This window comes from Panthera pardus, unplaced genomic scaffold, assembly GCF_024362965.1.
Source record: "Panthera pardus isolate Hobbes unplaced genomic scaffold, ASM2436296v1 HiC_scaffold_23, whole genome shotgun sequence".
Lineage (NCBI taxonomy): Eukaryota > Metazoa > Chordata > Mammalia > Carnivora > Felidae > Panthera > Panthera pardus.
In genome coordinates, this window is record NW_026526799.1 from 3,334,351 (window position 1) to 3,354,497 (window position 20,147).

General features: G+C 50.1%; 1 protein-coding gene across 2 annotated transcripts in view; it reads right to left on the bottom strand.

The window, feature by feature from the left end:
- The window catches only part of ADAMTSL3 (ADAMTS like 3), a 350,523-nt gene extending 330,376 nt beyond the window's left edge, over positions 1–20,147 (bottom strand). Inside the window, exons 1-2 of one of the 2 annotated variants that reach the window (XM_053888620.1) lie at positions 20,076–20,147; positions 15,339–15,439 (exon numbers count right to left, since the gene is read on the bottom strand). In XM_053888620.1, the coding sequence (XP_053744595.1) occupies positions 15,339–15,407 (69 nt within the window). In that variant the 5' untranslated portion in view covers positions 15,408–15,439; positions 20,076–20,147. Of the gene's footprint in view, positions 1–15,338; positions 15,440–16,865; positions 17,472–20,075 lie in introns of those variants that run through there. The other variant, XM_053888619.1, reaches the window with a different exon arrangement.

A 20,147-nucleotide genomic window follows, 5' to 3' on the forward strand; every position in this document is an offset into this window, starting at 1 on the left:
TGGATTTCAGACAAAGGAGCAGAAGTAATTCATTGGAAGAAGGACAGTTTTTTCAACAAATGATGCTGGAGTATTTGGACATCTACAGGCAAGAGTAAGTCTTACCCTTAACCTCACACCTTATGCAAAATTCAAAATGAATCACGAATTTAAACACAAAGTATAACAAAATATGAAACTTTTAGAAGAAAGCATAGGAGAAAATCTTCAGGACCTAGGGCTGGGCAGAGTTCTTAGCCATGACAACAAACACCATGATTCACAAATGAAAAAAAAAATACAAAACAAAACAAAATGAGGGGCACCTGGGTGGCTCAGTTGGTTAAGCATCTAACTTCACCTCAGGTCACGATCTCACAGTTCATGAGTTCGAGCCTTGCGTCGGGCTCTGTGCTGACCACTCAGAGCCTGGAACCTGCTTCGGATTCTGTGTCTCCCTTTCTCTCTTACCCTCCCCAACTTGTGCTCTGTCTCTGTCTCTCTAAAAAATAAATAAACATTAAAACAACTGAAAAAAGAAAGAAAAAAACGGATAAACTTGACTTCATCAAAACTGACAACTTTCAGTCTACAAAAGACCATACGTCAGAGGATTTTAAAAAATCAAGCTACAGACCAGGAAAAAATACTTGCAAACAGCAAGCCCCACAGAGAGAATTCTAACATACCAGAGAAGCTACGACGCCTTCGTTATCCTGACCATTCTATCAAAGAGAAAGGGGGGAAGGATGCCTGAATTCTAAATGCGGAACACAGATTAGGCCTCCCTGTGAACTTCGACTGCCAGCTCTGGTCTTCTGTTAGTTTCCACGAAGATCTCTTTCTTTCCTGACCTCATCAGGGACTGTCAGTCAATGGACTTGTTAATTGAATCTCAGAATTATGTGCTGACCCCACGGTCTTCGAATACAAAACAGAGCTCTGAGCTCAGTGAGTACATCCACATGGCAGTTACAGAAAGATGCCCACGTCCTATGTGCCACGTGCCTTTGGAAGGACAAGCTTCCTTGGCTATTCCTAGACTGGAAAAATCCGTTAACTCTCTCCAGGAAACCACTAAAGGGCTAGCCAAGGGAGAACCCTGGGAGCCAAGGCTTGCTCAAAACACCTGTGTCCTGGGGCGGGCCCCAAGGCGGATCAGCGGACGACACAGGAAACAACCAGAATGAGGTCAACAAGGACGGAGACACGTGGCCTGTCACTCCCAAGGGATTCACCAATGCCCCACTGAGGAAGGACGGGAGCCTGCATCAGCACACCGTCTGGGTCACCGTGTGCCCCTATGTGTGCGGGTGCCTATTTATTGGCTTAATCAATCAACTACATAACCAACCGCGGCTCGCTCGTTCCGCAGCCTGCGTTGGGCTCTTCCCGTTGTCTGCTAAAGTGCCAGGTCGCTAAGTACATTGCCAAGGACGTGCCAGCCACCGGCAGTCAGCAGCCCGGTACACAGCGGGCACCACCCAGGTGAACAGCGGCCTCCCACCGGGGCTGAACGGAGCCCGCCAGACCGTGGCCACCTGCCACGCCACGCGTCCCTTCCCTACTCCCCGCACCACATGCGCTCCTGGCTCTCACAATGGAAGTGGCTGATGCATCCCAGAAAGGGTTTACAGAGCCCGCAGCACAAGTGCTCTGCCCCCCGAAGCCGTGAACGGTGACGCCTGCCACATGCTGGGGCCTCCCAAGGATGGGAGGGAGGGCCTGGAGGTCAGCTCACAGCCACCGGGCTTCTGCCAGGACGCAAGGCCACAAAGCCCGTCCTGAAGCATGAGGCAAAGGCCTGGCCAGGGTCTGGGAAGGTCTTCTCTCATCAGAGGACCATGAAGGAGGGAGTATTAGTAGCTACTGTTCCACTGGCCACCGCTCCGGGGAAAGGAGGCTCTGTGTTCTAAATGCAAAGTGTGCGTTGAAAGGAATTTGTTTTAAGCAGCCACAGGGCACTGGACCCGCTTCAACCTGCCCATCGCACACATTCCCCTCTTCTCTTCCCTCCCAACCCGAGCGAAGGATGAACACAAGTTATTGTTAACAGATGGGCAACCCTTCCTTGAGAAGGACAGCCATGCCCTTCACCTTCGGGCTGGCGTCTTTCCATCAGTACCTCCAACCCTCAGTCCCAGCAAACGGGCATGAATCCAAACCAATGAGCCGAACCAGACAAGCAGAAGATGTCTTCATAAGCCCTGCCTTCACCCCAGCAGAAGATTCTGCCTACTTTCTCCTTTCCAGAATCATCTGGAGTCCTGTCTCCCAGATCCCACTGAGTAACAGCAAGTTTCCCTTGTAATTTTACCCACCCCTCCCCCAACTGACGGGCACTGTATTTTTGGACTTTAACATGTATAGGCCTCTTTTTTTCATAAAATTATAAAGTCATAGTTAATCCGTTTCATAGCATTGCTTAAAATATACTCCTAAATGAGCTACACCAACGCTCAGAATTCCAGGCTCTAAAAACCAAGGCGGTTGCTTCTCTCTAGACTTAAGGGTGATAAAGTTAATAAATCTTTTAAAAAAAATTTTTTTTGATGGGGCGCTTGGGTGGCTCAGTCGATTAAGCGTCCGACTTCGGCTCAGGTCATGATCTCACTACGGTTCACGAGTTCAAGCCCCACATCTGGCTCTGTGCTGACAGCTAAGAGCCTGGAGCTTGCTTTGGATTCCGTGTCTCCCTCTCTCTCTGCCGCTCCCCCACTCACGGTCTATCTCTACCTCTTTCTCTCTCTCAAAAACAAACATTAAAAAAAATTTAAAAAAGAGAGAAAACCTGAATATTCCAATAATCATATAAAAAATTTAAAAAGCCTTCAGAGAATACTTTCCCAAAAAGGTCCTGTGCCCCATTTACTATCAAGTTCTTTCAAATCTTCAAGGAACAGGTTATTCCTGTGCTATTTAAACAGATCAAGAAAAGAAAAAAAATGATGGAAAATGCTCTAACCCATTTTTATGAAGTGAACAAAAATCTTGATATAAAAACCTGAAAAATATAATACTAACCAACATTACTTATTAATACAGATGTCGTACTTTCCAACAAAATGTGTGCAAACCGAATCCAGCTGAATATTAAAAAGACAATATATCATGGCCAAGTTCAGTTAATGCCAGGAGCACAGAGATGATTCGATATTAGGGAGCTCACTGATATGATTCATTGTGTTAGTAGGTCAGAGGAGTAAAAGAATATGAGCATCTAGATCATTCTGAAGAGCCCTGATAACATGCATGCTGGCAACGACACTTCTGTGTGCACACCATTGGCAACAGTTCAGCAGAAGAACCTACCACCCCGGGGAGACCAGAGCTACACTGGGTGAGGGGTAACCAGACCTGGGAGTTGTGCTAGGAGTATGCCTCACTCAACAACCCTCTCCCTCCAGCCAAATGTCAGACAAGGACAATCAATACACACAAAAGGACACAGAGTATGGGGTCTATTGACCGGGGCGGTGTTTTTTCAAACTGTAAACACAGCCTATTAGTGGGTCATGAACTTAATTTATTAGGTCTTAACCAGCCATTTTTTCCCCATAGGATCAAGTGGAATGGACTGGGTAAAAAAGCAAATGTCACCGTGAAGGCTTCATAGAAAGAATAAGCCTTGTTTCTTGAAACTTTTGTTCCAGTAATATGAACACATATATACATACATGCATCGAGTCATGATGTAAAGTATACTTCTTCCTGGCTGACTTTACATCGCAAAGTGAGACACTGCTACAATTTCCCAGTTCAGCGATATGAGTTGATGATGATGGTGTAAATGTGGTGATTAAAGCGTGCTCTCCACAGCTATCTACACTCCGTTGAAAAGCCTGGTTTTGTGCCTATCAGTTGATGAATGGATAAAGAAGATGTGATACACACACACACACACTCACTCACTCACGCAAATGAATATTATTCAGCCATAAAGAAAGAATGACATCTTGCCATTTGCAATGACATGGATGGAGCTAGAGTGTATTAGGCTAAGCAAAATAAGTCAGTCAGAGAAAGACAAATACCATATGATTTCACTCATGTGTGGAATTTGAGAAACAAAACAAATGAGCAAAGGGAAAAAAGAGAGAGAGAGATAAGCCACAAAACGGATTCTTAACTATAGAGAACATACTGATGGTCACCAGAGGGGAAGTGGGTGAGGGGGTGGGGGAAATAAGTGATGGGGATTAAGGAATATATCTGCCATAAAGAGCACCGGGTGATGTATGGAATTATTGAACCACTATATTGTATGCCTGAAACTAATTTAACACTGTATGTTAACTATCTGGAGTTAAAATAAAAACTTTGAAAGAAAAAAGAAAAAAGAAAATCCTGGATTTACCAGATTAGATTAGATTAGCTGAAAATACTCACAGAGCACCTGGGTGGCTCAGTCAGTTGAGCGTCCAACTTTGGCTCAGGTCATGATCTCACGGTTCGTGAGTTCGAACCTCATGTCAGGCTCTGTGCTGACAGCTCACAGCCTGGAACCTGCTTCGGATTCTGTGTCTCCTCTCTCTGCCCGTCTCCTGCTTGCACTCTGTCTCTGTCTCTCTCAAAAATAAACATTAAAAAAAAAATTCACTTCTACCCCTCACCCCCCACTACCACACACACATTCGTACACAAATAATCTCTATGGGAGGAGCTTACCTGCCCACCCCAGTGATTGGGGCTTAGCTTTATAACTTGCCCAGGCTTCATAGCAGGTCAAGGTACCTCCCCACTCCCTGACTATGGCTTCCACTATGTGAGTTGCTTTGGCCAATGGGATGTTAGCAAAAATGGCTCCAGGAGAAGTCACAAGAAAGACCGTTGTGCACTCGGACTTATTCCCGTGTGTGTCTGTTATCATCAAGAGAGGAACACCCCTGGCTAGCCTGCTGGTCTCACCAAGGGGGGACAAGAGACACATGGAGCAGACCCCCATTCTAAAATATCCCCATCAGAACAGAACCCTCACAAGGTCAACAAATACAATTTTTTTTTAAATAGAAACATAAGCAAAATGTAGTCAATGAACACGTATCACTAGATAAATTTCTCAGAACAACAGCCACGGATAAATTATAGACAACCTGATCGCTCTTTTAAAAAGCTCAGTGGAAATATGAAAGTTTAAAGAAAACATTTAAGATCGTGGAAAAAGTGAGTTTAGAAAAAGAATGGTGAAAATAAAAAATAAAAACGTTACAAATTTGTCTTTTTTTAAGTTTATTTGTTTTTGAGAGAGAGAGAAAGAGACCAAAGGAGGAGCAGAGGGAGAGAGAAAGATAAAGAATCTGAAGCATTAATTTATGAACCTGAAGCAGGCTCCAGGCTCCGAGCTGTCAGTGCAGGGTCCGACACCAAATGAACCATGAGATCATGACCTGAGCCAAAGTCGGATGCTTAACTGAATGAGCCACCCAGGTGCCCCAAAACATTACAAATTTGAATGTAAAAAGCCTTTCCTGCACACACAATACACACTTATAAAGATTAAAAAAAACTATTTACATAAAAATTATTTACATAATGTCCAGACGAAAATACAGGACTTCAGAACAGAGAAGAAATCACGTAGCTATCATGGCAGACAAACCAAGGCACAAACAAGGGGAAAAAATCAGATTGGCCACACAGTTCTCTTCAGTAATATCCAATGCCAAAAGGCCCGGAGTCGATATTTACAAAGACCTCAGGGAAAAAGTGAGAAACGTTTTACCTCGTTGATTTTTTTCTTTTTAAGATATATTAACTATACGTATGTTGGATCTTCTTTCATCAGTTTTCTATTATCATGTATTCGTTTGTTCATATTCCATTGTGTAGTATGCCTGTTGATCTGGCACATCCCCAGCTGCTTAACCCACTGTGTTCCTGTTTCCTCATGGTGTCAGCACTGCTGAAGAGCAGCACAGGGAGGAGGGAGGGGAGGACATGAGGGATGAGCCATCCAGTGCTTCAATTCTGCTTTGCTGTCTGGCTCATCCTCTAATTAAGCTCTCTCCTTTTCTTGAGAACAATATCTTCCTTTTACTGTCACCACTGGAAGGTCCGTGAGGTCTAGGAGGAGCCCCTAATCCACAGCCTTTTGTTCTGGGAAGTGCAGCTCCCTCCCCCTACCTCATCCCCCTTCCCCTTCCCCTTCAGCAGACTCCCTGGGCAGAAGGTCACCTTGAACATCTAGACAAAAAAAAAATGTGTGTCAAGAAGTTCCCCCTTCAACTCTGGGTCACTTGCCATTTTTGATGTCAAGTAAGGCCTCTTTGGGGACGATACCCACTTCTTTTTGAGCCCCATCAAGGCTCCCAATGCCACTGTCCTTACCAAAAGTTTATTAGATAGGCACAATTTGTGACAGTCACCCTTGGGGAAATCTCTGTCCTGCTCACAGTCCAAAGAGACACATGTCAGCCTCCAGGATCCTCTCTCACTCGGGTCTAGAATCCACAGAACTCAGAAAAAAATGCTTCACAGTTTGTGTTGAGAGGCCAGTTCCATTTCCTTGTTACACTGAAGATAAACTTTGTTCTTTTTGTTGTGTGTCTGTTTTGTGTAGTTTTGAGGGGAAAAAATCCTTGTTACTCCCCCATTACACCAAATCCCATTTAAAACAGCAGAATTTTTGTGCTTGGAACTTGACCAAATCCTTTGAAAGACCTCTGGATTAGTCAAAACTATAATAATGAAGACAGGTCTTGACTTAATAGATACTGAACCCACCATAAAGCTATAGTAAAATAGTTTGTTAAGAAATATGGTATTAGCACAGGAAGACACTGACAGATTAATTAACTAAATATATTCCAAAATTAAAATGTTAATGTTTAAAAAAAGACTAGAAGAAGACAGACGTGCATATATTTTCTCTCAGTTATTTCCAAGCATGATGCAGAGGCAAAGTATACGACTTGAAAATGATAAATGTCAGTGTATCCAAGATATAAAGATAAAAATTAATGACAAAATGGGAAAATTACTTGCAACATGTGAAAGACAGGAGGTTAATATACCTTATAAATAAAGAACACTTACAAATTAACAAGAAATTCTCAGTAGAAAAATATAGGCAAAAATATGACGATAAAATCTGTTATACTATTTCTAACGTCTTAAGGAAACCTTACACAAAACCAGTAATAAGGAGAGCCCAAAAGTATTTTTGAGAATCTCTCATTACTAAGATTTCCTTAATTAAGGCTGATATTGCTAACTTTTGCAAAGTAATAACACATATTGATAGAAGCTTTCTGAAAGACAATTTGATCGTATAAATTTAAGATCTTAAAACTGCACATAGCTTTTGACCCCCAAATTATGTCTCAATGAATACATTTTTCCAGAAATGTATTCAAAGAAAATAATCACAAATGTGAGCAAGGATGGTTCTGTTTGAATTTTTGTAGCAGCATAATTTGTAATAGCAAAAAAACTGATCAACCTGAAGGTTCAGCAGTAAAGAATTAGTTAATAAAATATAGGACATCTAAATGATGCAGTATTATGAAGACATTAAATACTACTATAGAAAAAATATTTGAGGACATATGGAAATATTCCTCACACTGTTAAATATTTAAAAAGTTATAACCAAAATACAGTGTAATCACTTTTTAAAAGATGCATACACATGTTAATATTCCAGGAAGAATATTAGCAATACATATATACCACAAAATCCTAATAATTGGTAGAATTGATGGTTATTTTTAGCATTTTTGTCTTTCCCTGTGTTCTCCATATTTTTTCTAATAAATATGTTTTATATTTTTAAATCAGGAAAAAATACAATGGAAATTTCAAAAGAGTGAAGAGAATTTAAAGTCCTTTAATACCATAAATGAGTTCTTATTAATAAAATAGGTATTCTTCCTTTTTAAAAAGTATTTTCAAAATAAAAGGCTATTATATTTATAAGCGAAGGCTTGGAGAACAAATGCATTTCTGAGTATTTGACCACAATAATTTATAGCATACATTGGCTGGAGCTGTTCAGTGCTGACAAATTCCAGAAAGTAATTGCATAAAATACTTGGAGAGGAAATTGCTTTATGCTTCCATGCTATTTATGGAAATTAGCATCTTTGTAAAAATAAACTGAGAGCAATCACAATCATAAACCTTGCAATGTGGTTTCCATAAGATGTCAGCTTTGGTGCTTTTAGATCCATTAGCAACGTAGTGGGGGAACGCTGCCCACTTTTCTGTTATGAAACAATTACATAAAATTGGTTTTTTCCTCTTGTATCTTTAATCCCTTCTTTTCTCCTAGATGCTTCCCTGAGGAGTACATATATACTGATATGCTCACTCTGCTCAGATCCTACTTCCCTCTCAAAGAGCATCACACATGTCCTTTATTCAGTGCCTCACCTTCTGCAATCACATCTTGCCCTGAAACTATTCCTTCAGCCATCACCAACCATTTCACAAGATCAGGGTAAGTTTTCATTTTCATGTGCCCCTAAAACTTGTTCAAAACCTGAAGAAATCTCCAATTCTTCCCCCGCCCCTCTCTATCCCACACGATCACTTGTCAGGATCTATCTCATCAGGTGCTTAAATGTTTCCATACTCACCCTCTTGTCCATGGCTAACTCCCACCCACACACTCTCGTGAACTGAGTTGAAGGACTCATTACCAACCTGGACCGGTGCCAGCTGCCTCACGAGTACCCTCTGCTCATGTGCATCACCAGTGGTCCAAGGGAATCTTAATGGTGCCTCCCATCACCTCCTGAACACCCACAGGACTCCATGCTGCCCGCCAAAGAAAGCCCTCTTTATCAATGACTTATTCAACTTGCTCGGCAAGGTCCTGTCCAGTATGACCACAAACTGCCTTTGTTTATACCTGGTGCCACCACGTACCCTACTCTTCAAACATATGGTATCAATGGAAGCAGAGGGGTGGAAACTGATTTAAGAGGCATTTTTGAGATGGAACAAATGGAAATTGGTGGCAGAATGGGTACAGGGCAGGGCAGCAAAGAACACATCTATGGTGATCCCAGGATTCTGGCTCAAATGACCAAATGATGGAGAATCTAAGCACTGAGACAGAGTTGGTGGGGCGGGGGGGGAAGGGCATTGAGGACTTCCCTCTAGGAAGTATCATGTTTAAGGCCCCCAGGGAATATCGTAGGGAGCTGACTAGTAGCTCATGGATATTGATGTGCAATTCATGGAAGAGACAGTCAGAAGCCTCTCCGAGATGTTGCGCCTCTTCCATTTTGGAGAAGTGTTTGAGTTTAGAAAAAAAGGGAAAAAAGGAAAGAAAAGAAAACAAAAGAAAAGAAAGGAAAAGGAACGAAAGGAAAGGAAAGGAAAGGAAAGGAAGAAAAGAAAAAGAAAAAAGAAAAGAAAAGACAGGAAAAGGAACTAAAGGAAAGGAAAGGAAAGGAAAGGAAAGGAAAGGAAAAGAAAGAAAAGAAAAGAAAAGAAAAGAAAAGAAAAGAAAAGAAAAGCCAAAAGAGACTTACCAAACTTGTGTTTTATTTCCAATGTTTACATTTAGAAGTTAATGTAAAATAGAAGATACCTTTTTATCTTTTGATTGTATGTAGAATCTTACTTGAAGAGAACTTTTGAAAGCCTGAATCACTCTGAGATCTGGGTCCCCTGGTGATAAGCCCCAGGCAGGAGGCTCTGGAGAGAAAACCAGAGGAGTGACTGACAGAAGATGCCTGGGGAGAGCGTAAGAAGACAGAAGAGACAATGTGCAGAACTCTGGAACTGAGCAGCTTGTAAAAAGAGCCAGAGATGGGAAGGACACAGAGACAAAGAGAAAGGCATCAGGCGTCACAATGACAAATGAGGAAAGGGCTCCCCTTCATTCTTCCACTGGATTCTCACGGGATCTACCCAATGACTCCATCCTGCAGGTGCAGGCCTTGGGGGCAGCTTGGGAAGAAGGCGGACTCTGCCTCCAGGACAAGCTTAAGTCCTTCTGCTCAGGATCTGTCGTGTCAATCAGCACAGCTTGGAATCTGCATCCCAAATCACTGTGGAGGGGGACGTCACTCGGGGAATGCACGTGTGACATAAAACCCAGAGTGCTGGAAGAACTCCACCCAGAATAAAACAGGATGAAGAGAAAAAGCGCCACAAGGTGTACCAAATGTGTAGCAAAGCACATTCATCTACGGAAAAATTACTCTAAGGAATATTCAAATAAGTAAGCAAAGACGTGAGCGTAAGATGTCCATCACAGGTAGCTGATGGCAAACACAAGCAACCGAACCATCTTGGAAACAACCCAAAGGTCCAACAAAGAAACAACGTGTGTAAACAAATTATTACGGTATATCCATAAGTGCAATGAACACCGCCATTCCAAATGGAAACGCAGACATGTACGTACCGACAGGGAGAAATATTCATGATATACTGACTGAAAACAATGATGTCTAACAGTGTGTTTAGCATGATCCCACTAATCAAAACATAACACGTGTATTTATATGACATCTGTGCATAGACAAAGCCTGGAAGATTACACATGAAAACATCGATAGTTGTCTGGGTGGTAGGGGTAAGGCAGATTTTTTACTTTGATTTTCCTTTCATTATCTACCTCTGCTATTTTTCTACAACTTAAATTTTTATGCACATAACTTACCTGCTAGCGGTCAGTGCCGCTTGACACAGGATGTCAAGCTATGGCAAGGAGCTCAATCGACTCATCACTGTCATTCTCTTAGACCTCTTCTCTAGATGGGGAGTGGCCAGAAAAGTGCCCCAGAACTTGGCTGGGAAGTCCTGAAGGTGGGGGACCAGGCAGGTGAGAATAAGAGAGATGGAAAATGGTTCTACTGGGGGTTCCGTGGTGCCGTAAGAAGCCACTGTGAAGGGTGAGCGTAGGTGTGCGTGGCTCTACAACTAGTGCCCACGCAGGACCCAAGTCAATCAAGAGCACACCGACACATCTATCACCTCGGCTGAGTCTGCCGCCCTCCTCTCCCGGGTCAGGGAACAGGTTCTGAGGAGAAGGGGGAATTCTGCACCTGTGCTTGGATTCTGCCTTCTGATGCAACAGGGACGGGGTGAAGGCCAAACGGTCTAATTATTATGGTATAATGTCTATGGTGAGAGAAGGGAAGAGCCACCACCATGGCCAGAGCCAACACCGAGATGAGAACCACAGATGCCGAGGCCTCCACCAAGGTGACGGCCACCTAGACAAAACTGCTGTCGAGACCCGAACCACCAAAATATCCAGAGTCTCTGAGACCACAACTCCTCTCGATTCCAGAACTGATGGAACCAGAAGGATGGATCAAAGACCAAAAATAACACCGGAGGGGATCAGTGAGACCAGGACTGCCAAGAACCCCCTAAAAGAACAACCCTTAAAACTTCAGACCAGAACCACTGAAACCCAAATCGCTGGGACCAGAACCGCCACCACGACTCGCACTAACTAGAGCTCAGTGTCTAATTTTGGAGTCAAGACATTCAATGGGACCTTTCCCAATGACCTTAAGACCTTAAGACATTGGTCTTAAGGGCCAAAGTGGTGACAAAGGGGAGGTAAGGACCTCACATTCTAAAGAGAGGGGCTAACATTAGGCATACACCTGCCGCAGAGCTCGCAGGGAGGGGCAAGGCCAAGTCCTGCATCACCTCCCTACTCTCTAAGCCCGACTGAGATTCACTGAAGTAAAAGATCATTCACAGAGAACGCACGTGGGGGGGGGGGGCCTGCAAGGCGAGACTGGCCTTCCACTCCCCAGATGTGCATCCGCTCAGACTGGCTCTGCTGATACGTCCCTGGGCCTCCCTGAGCAAGAAGTGGAGAACCGAAGGCGGCTGGCAGGACAGAGAGAGGAGGCGGCGTGGAGAATCCGATGCCTCCACCGTCTGCACGGCAAGGAAGCGTGCGTTCCCTACGGATCAAGCGGGCAACGACAAAGGGAGCTGGGCTGTCTCTCTTTAACTGGAGTGTGGCTGACACACAACGCGACGTCTGTTGCAGGTGGACGAGATGGTGATGGGGTGAGTCCGTGTGTTCTGCCAGGGAGCTGGGTTTACAACGCCTTGCGTGCCTGGACCCCGCCCCACGAAGCTGCCCGCTAGGCAAGGAGAACTCAGCAGCAATGGGCGTGCTGGGCCTCCTGCTCCAGGAAAGGGAGAACTGAAGAACTCACACCAGCCACCCGAGGACACGAGAGTCGCCGACAGCCCGACAGGCAGTGGCAACTACCAGAGAGACGTGTCCAGTTACACAGAAAGCTGTCTGCTCTCCTCCCCGCCCCCCCTCCTTATTTCCAGTGCCAGGAAGGCCGGACCCAGCAGAAGTATCCCCGAACCAGTCCTCACCACCGGTTGAGGTGAGACGAGAAAGACCACGGCAGGACGTCACGTCACATGCCTGGAGCCACGTGTGGAGCCTACCCGAGACAGAAGGGAGGTGACATTGAAACCAAAGCGGGGAATCCAAATTTGAAATCGGACTGGGCTTTTTTTAAATGAAAAAAAAAAATGAAAGTAAATCTGCCCAAGACGTCACTAAGGAATGGGACATGGAGGGGATGGACCAAAGCGTGGCTGGAGCCGGCGACTGGCAGCGTGTTTATACCCCCTGAGTGGGTGTAAGACCTTCCCAAAGCAGGCGGCTGCAGGGGAGCACTGGAGCGGTGGCAGCTGACTTCTCAGGGAAGACCGGGGTCCCCAAGGAGAGGACCTGGGGCGACAGGACGCGGCCGGGGTCCCTGACCCAGAAGGGCGAGGGAAACAGGAAGCTGCTCCAGAAACACTCAAGAACAAGTTAGAAAAACACAAGGCGGCCGACCTCATGCGTTTGCTCTGCGATCTGTCACAACTGCTTGCGGTCAGTGACTATAAGAGGTTAAGTTTTTGCTGACTTAATAAAGGAAATCTAGTTTTTATTAAACGAGTTGGCACATCCCTGCTCCTTGTGGCTCGGCTTCGCATCTTTTAATTCCCTACCAGCCACCTAGCGGCCACACTGACAAGGCAAGGGGAGGGGCGCCCGGGCGGCTCAGTCTTGAGTCTTTAAGTGTCCGACTCTTGATTTCTGCTCAGGTCTTGATCTCACCCAGGTGAGATGGAGCTCCGGGTCGCGCCCCTGCTTAAGATTCTCTCTCCCTCTCCCCCAGTCCTTCCCTCACTCTCAATCTCTCGCTCTCAAAAAGAAAACAAAAACAAAAACAAAAACAAAACAAAGAAAGGGGAGATATTGAAGAACACTCAAGGCCCCCCAGACACGAACCAAAATCTCAAGATATCCCAGAGGGGCAGCTTTGAATCAAACCCAGGCTGACCTTAGGCAGACAGCCAAGTGTCCAACCCACAAGTAGATTCTCAGGACTGACCTGCCCTACACCAGAACATTCTCCCACCGCCCACATAGCGAGACTGCCCTGGCTAATCCCACTCACACCTGCCGGGAGACTCCCCTGAGAAGGTCGGCCCCACCTCCTTCCCGCCTGTACAGCACCTTCTCTCTTCGGCTGACGCCTCCTGAGTGCCCCCTACAGTACCACAGCGGAAACTGCAGGCACCCCTTAAGCCCCGGTGTTCCCAGGCAACAGCCCCCACAGAGAGCTCACGTTTATTGCACACTTATTACACGCCAGACACTGTTTTTGTTTTGTCTGTTCCTTCTTTCCACTTGCAGTGGATTAACTCCTCCAAATGGCTCTCTGAGGTAGACGCCCCTCTCTACAGATGTGGAAACAGATGCGGAGAAGTCTGGGTGGACGGGTCAGGAGGTAGTGCGGCCGGGATTCGAGCGGTGGGCTGCGTGGAGGGCGCTGGAGTCTGAACCCTCCTTCCACGACCTCCTGCACCCGCCGCCCCATACGTGGAAACAACACTGCCAGAGGCACATAGATATGGAAAAATCCAAAAGAGGTCACTGAGCGATTCAAGCTGGGCAAACACTGCCCTTGGCCAAAGGTCAGCAGACTGCCTCAAAGCACATTTAAATTTTTTATAGGGTGCGAGAAGACAAAACGAAACGCTGTGCCTTGAAGCCTCAGCCCCATTTGCCCAGGAAGAAAAATGCGAAGCTCTCACAGCCTGTTTCAGATCTGCTGACCGGACCGAAAAGTGAGTCTCTGCCATTCGCCACAACCCTACACATCACTGACTAGAGGAACCCTAAAATCACCCTAAAAATATCTTTGTGCTAACGAGACGTATCTATTAGAATGTGATTACAGAACAGCATCAATGACACGGGGATCACGGGGGAGAAACCGTACCTTGACAGCCAGCTTCCACGAGCCACCGCAGTCGTGGGGCACTGGGGCTGAAAGAGGCTTCGGAAACACCGTGTCCGAGAAAGTGAACTGAGACTCAGCCTGATCAATCTGTCCCACAGTGTGTCTCTTTATTCAAGGGTTCAACCTCGTTGAAAAGACATTAAAGCCCTCCTAAAGGGCCAGGCCCTTTGCTAGACCCGGAGGGTACACAGGCCCCTGAGCCATATGCCCAAGAAGTTACACTTGAAGAGAGGGGCTGCCTTGTTCCAACCCACATGAGGTGCTGTACTGGGCTAACAGTGGCCCTGGGGACATCACACTAAGACTCGGTCTGCACCTTTAGACCATGGGCTCTAAACTGCTAGGCGAAATCCAGGATGCAAACATATGTGTCTGGCTTTTATGGCTTTAAAACCTGGGAGGTTTCCTAGGAAGTCTGAACGATCCAGCCCTCTTTAAAAAAGTAGAAGATACGACAATTCTGGGCCTGTGTTCCCACCTGGCTCCGCTGGAGTGGGGCAGCGGCTGTTCTCACTAGATGGGGCATGAGCCACCCACTTTGTCACTGTCTCCGCCACTCCCTCCTGTCTCTCCGGCGATGCTACCTTTACTTCAGTCTGCTCTGTGGGCAAATGAGGACGCAAGGGGTGAGCTGGGCCCTCCCAGGCTAGTGGGAGAGACGGGAGCCTAAGAAAGAACCGCAAAATAGTGTGATGTGTGTTGACACAAGTAAACTCAGAACACTTACTTCGTGGCTGAGCAAAGGTCAGAAACTGGGCTCGGCCCCTTCGTTGTGCCCTGGCCTTTCGCAGCCCAGCCTCCACCGGGCACATGCAGACAGCCATTCTAGACTGAAAAGACAGGGCCCTCGACAGCCCCCCAAGTCATTGCTGGTACATGGCACCCAAGCGGTCTCAGAGCCCTGCTCAGGGCTCTGCAAGGACCCAAGGGATTTGGATCATTCTTACAGCGAGGTCAACCGGAATGCCATTTGCCGGGGGTAAGGGAGAAAATGAGATTCTCTCTGGGATACGATGAACACTGCTCATACCACATCTTAGGTGATCTAGAACAGTGCTTGTGAGCAAGCAGAGGGAAGCCTGTCATCCTTCTTCCCCTGCACAGTACCTGTAGGAGGGCAGAGTGCATGACGACCATCCAGATCAGCGGCCACCAGGGGCTCTCCCACGAAGCCATCGGGTCCGGTCTCCTGGGAGTCTCTCTTGAGCCTACAAGAGAGCGAAAAGTTGGTTTCCAACCAGCTCTGTCCCCAGTGGCGGCACCCATGACTTAAGAGACCCATCGGAGGGAGGGACCCTGAACCACCACCCCCCCCCCCAACAATGTCTCGAAAAGCTTTGTGTAGATTCAGGATGGGGTGCCTATTTCAAGGTACAGGCCATGGAGGGCTATCTTTAAGAGGCGTCCGCATCAAGGTCAGGAGGGCAGTTGGACCTGCCTCCCATGTGCAACCCACACGGCCAGTCCTCCAGAAGCTGAGACATCTCTGCACCAGCCACTTTCCAGCTCATGTGTCAACAGCAGGGTGTGGCGATTGGCTTCTGACTCAGGAAGCCAGCATGGAGCCAAGGATTAGGGCACCTGCCAGCTTCTTCGACTTCAGGCAAAAATGAATCTGAGGCCAACTAAGGCAGCCCAGCGAGGGGAAGGGACCTGCCTAAGGTCACACAGCACGATGGTGACTGTTCTCTAACAGTTCGAGGCTTTTCTCCCAGGAGATGCCACCGTCCAAGCCCAGACCTGCAGCCAGAGAGGTCTGAGAGCAGAGTTCAGGGAGGTTCAGAGCGCAGGGCCTCAGCGCCGGCGGGCACACTCTGCCAAAAATAGGTGAGGACGAACGGGCAGAGGCCCCCTGAGCCCAGGAGGGCAGCGAGGGGGGTGGGGTGGGGGGGCTGCAGAGTCCCCCTGACGATTTACAGGGAAATCAGTACGAGCCAAGACTGGAAAAGCCGAGGTCACACTCGCCTCGCCTCTCGCTTCGCCTCGCGGGCGCCTTGGCGGAGCCGGTGTCCGGGGGCGGGTCGGTGGCTTCTCTCCATCTGGAGAAAGCATTAAGGGCCTGGCCTAATGCGATCCGCAAATGTGCTGCTGTTTCCGACCTGAGGCGGCGACTCTGGGCCGAAGGGAGGCGGCCAGTGCCGGGCCCGGGGAACCGCGCGCCCCCCTCGCCGGCTCGCACCGGCCGCCCCGCCGCACACCCCGCCGGAGCCCGCCGCCCGGCGGAGGCTCCTCCCGCGCCCGCGCGTCCGCGCCGCCCCAGCCCGCTACCCCGCGCTCCAGGCGCTCGCGACCCGCCGACGCTCAAGGCCACTGGCTGCTGTCAGCCCGTTTTCCGCCGGGGAAGCCCCAACACGAGGACCTCCCCCCCGCCCCGGCCTTCGCGGACAGGGGCCCCCGCCCTCAGGAGCGCCCCCGTCCCCGCCCGCCGGCACCCCCGAACGTCCCTGTCCGGGTCCTCCAGGACCCCACGGAGCGTGCCGGCCCGAGGTCTCCGGGCCGCCCCCCCACCCCCCGCCCCGGGACCCGCGAGGTAACCCCTCCGGCCTCGCCCGGGGGGCCACTGCCCCGGGCGTCCCTGCCCGCCCCCCGGGGACAGCCTCCCCTCGACCCCCGCGCCGAGCTCGCGACTCCCACCTGGCGCCGTAGAAGCTTCTGGGACGTGCGGCGCGGGCGGCGCGCGCGGCGGAGAGGCGGGCCGCGGCACCTCGTGCGGAGCCCGGGACCAGGACGTTCCCCGACGCCGGCCTCCAGCCCGCGGCGCCGCCGCCGCCGCCGCGCAGTTAAATGGGGCCGGGACGGGGGCCGCCCCGCCTCTCCCGCCCCCTCCGGGCGCGCGGCGCGGCGCTGGCCCGGGGCCCAGCGGCGGAGGGCGCGCGCCGCCACCTGCACCGCCCGGCAAGTGCACGGCGCGCCCGGCCGGCCGGCCACGAGCCCTGCGCGCGAGCCGGGGGGCGCCGGGGCGCGGGGGCCGCGCGTGAGGGGGCCGGGCGCGGGCCGCTCGGAGCGCGCGGGGCCTCGGCGACGGCGAGACGCGGCTGGAACGCTCCTCCGCCCGCTTCCTGGAAGCCACTCCTCGCCCTGGGCCGGCCGCCAGGCGTGGTGCCAAGAGCCGGGATTGCCGACGCCGCCGCCGCCGCCGCCGCCGCCGGCAGGCGCGCTGGGGAGAGGCGGCCGCGGCCTCGCGAGCCAAGCCCGGGGCGCCCCGCCTCGGCCGGAGCCGGGAGGAGGGCCGCCGTCGCCCCCCGCCCGCCGCCGCGAGCCTCCCCGGCCCGGGCGGCCCACACGTCCCGACCTCGGGACCGACCCCGGGCCGCGGCCCGGAGCTCGCTCACCCCACCCACGGACGTCCGGCTGCGGGCTCCGCGAGCGCCCGGGTAGGGGCGCCTGCGCGCCAGGTACCGGCCGCCGCCTCGTGGGAGCCGGGCTCGGGCACAGAGCTCCGCCGCTGCCCAAGTAATGGGGTGGCAGGCCCCGGGCGAGGGGTAGGATTGGGGTGTCAGGACCGGGGACTGGGGTGACTTTCCTTGTGGGATTAAGACGAACCTTTTGTCCCCGGCTTTGGCCTAACCTCGGCGGTAGAAAGCCAGCGGCTGGGGAATTGCTTGCAGAGTCGGCCTGATGCCCCCACCTAAATACGGTCACCGGCATCGTGTCCCCGGGTGCCCCGTGTGTGCCGGCCACTGCGCCCAGCTCCTCCTGTGCGGCTGGTCTCCACCACCGGCCCCATGGCGTTGGTTAGGATCGTTCTTCCCATTTCACAGTGGGGAAGCTGAGGCCCCAGAGATTAATAAGTTGCGCACAGTGAGTTGCGAAGCCAAGTTTCGGGCTGGCAACCTCTTTCCTCTAAAGTCCCTCTGTTGTCCATCCCCACAGCTGCCGCCTGCCTGTCTGTAGGGGGTACATTGCTGATGGTGTTAGAGCTTTACCGAGAGAAGTGGACCCCCTGCCTGCCTTGCTTCCCCTCCTTACCTTCCTTAGACGGGTGGCTCCTTTGGCTCTCCTGACCGTCCACCCCACGTGAAAGGGCTGGAGTCTCGTGGAAAAGTGAGCAGAGGACATTCAGTGTGAAGGGGGCAGAGGGGCAGGAAGCAGGGGGAAGAGTCAGTCAGTCAGCGGCAGGGAGGGCCGGGCTGAACCACAAAGAACGCACCTATGTGCCATCAGCTCTCGTCACTTGCCACACAAAGTTCTGTTCTTACGAAGCCACGGGAACAATGCATACTGAACCCCTGAAACACAGTTAGGTTCCTGCCAGCTTCCGGTCCCGTCTATCGACCAACCAATGCACAGCCTTAGTTTATATGTGGTTCTCATTAAAACCATTTTATTTAACATGTATTATTGACTCATCAACACTGAATCCACGGCCACCAGCGGGACAACACCTGCCTGAATGAGGCTCACGTAACACGAGGATTTTTCTCTGCAGGGCGTGTCACAGCCCGTGCTTAGCAGTTAGCCTGCGCTCCAGCATTGCTCTCGGGGGCCATTTTCAACAGCGAAATCGCCAACAAAGAAGACAAAGATGCGGAAAGTGGCACTGAACAGACCATGAAACAAGAAGGCAGAGCAGGACGCCTCCCGGTCCCATGGATCAGGCGATTCACGGGTTCCACCCCTTTGCCACATGACCACGAGAGGAGCTGCAAGCACCGATTTATGGACCCAAATAACTTAGCAGGTAGGTGAATTCGCAAACGTGGAATCTCCAACTAATGAGGACCCACTGTATGCACTTCTCATTATCAGGCTATCAGTAGGAGAATAACATTCCAGAACATTTATGGAGCACCAGGCACTTGACTTGCGTTAGCTCCGTCATCCCCGTGGCCTGTGGGGTAGGTATGGTTTTTATTCCATTTTACAAATGAGACCACGGTGGACAGGTTTAACCTCATGTTCTTAGCAGCTAGAATGTCCCATGGTTCTATTCTAAAACCAGCCCTGATGTATCATGGAGTCTGTTGCAAAAATCACATGAATATTCAAGATGAAATAGAGAATTCAAAGAGATATTATGCCCGTGCAGCTGGGGTGAGCTGAGCCCCCAGTGCCTGCGCTTCAGGAAGGCACGGAGAAGGTCTCTGGATCTGAAGGTGTGCTGGGAACCCTTGAGCCGCTCCTCTCCTGGAATTAATGGCTCCGCAGGACTCCTGTCTCGTTTTCCCTTAGGCACTCTTGATTCCTGAGCCACCCCCCAGGGAGTGCCCTGCATCAGGTGTGGAGGCCAGGGCTGAGCCTCTCTCCCTCGGGTTACATCTCCTATCAGGCCGGCCCCTCAAGAAACGGTTGGTCGGGAGTGAAAAGAAGAGAAAACATCACCGACACCCTGATGGAGAAGTTCCTCCTTGATCTGGAGGAACAGATCAAGGAATCCATCCTGTTTGTGGCTCAGGCACTGTGCGTTAGGATAACAGAGAGCCATGGAAGGTACACTCCATTCAGGGAGGGCTGGCTGGACCTCGCAGGTCCTGCCCCCAGACTCCCTGCCTGACCCCCCATTAGGACTCTCCTTCACCACTCTGCCCAAGTGTAGACCCCAAACCTGCCCTCGGTCGCCCACCCACTCTCCCCTCCCCTGAGATCTGGCCAAAACATTTCAATAAGACATTGCCCAAGGCACAGAGGTGGGGGAGGAATGAGGAGTGGGAAGAACAGAAGAGAATGAACCCCCAAGCAAGTCAATCGGTTGGATTGGGCCATCGGGCACAGATGCCCACCCAGTCTATTTCTGGGGGTTCAGGCCTTGGACTACCCCACCTCCCCCACGACATCCCCCACCACCTAAGGCCAAGAGCAATGTCACCAACCTGAGAGGTCTAAGAAACCAAGTTCCGTTTTCACCTGATGATCCATATTCCAGAGTTCCTGGTTCCCATTACCAGTGACAGGATCTGCTTCTTCCCTGGGAGAGTT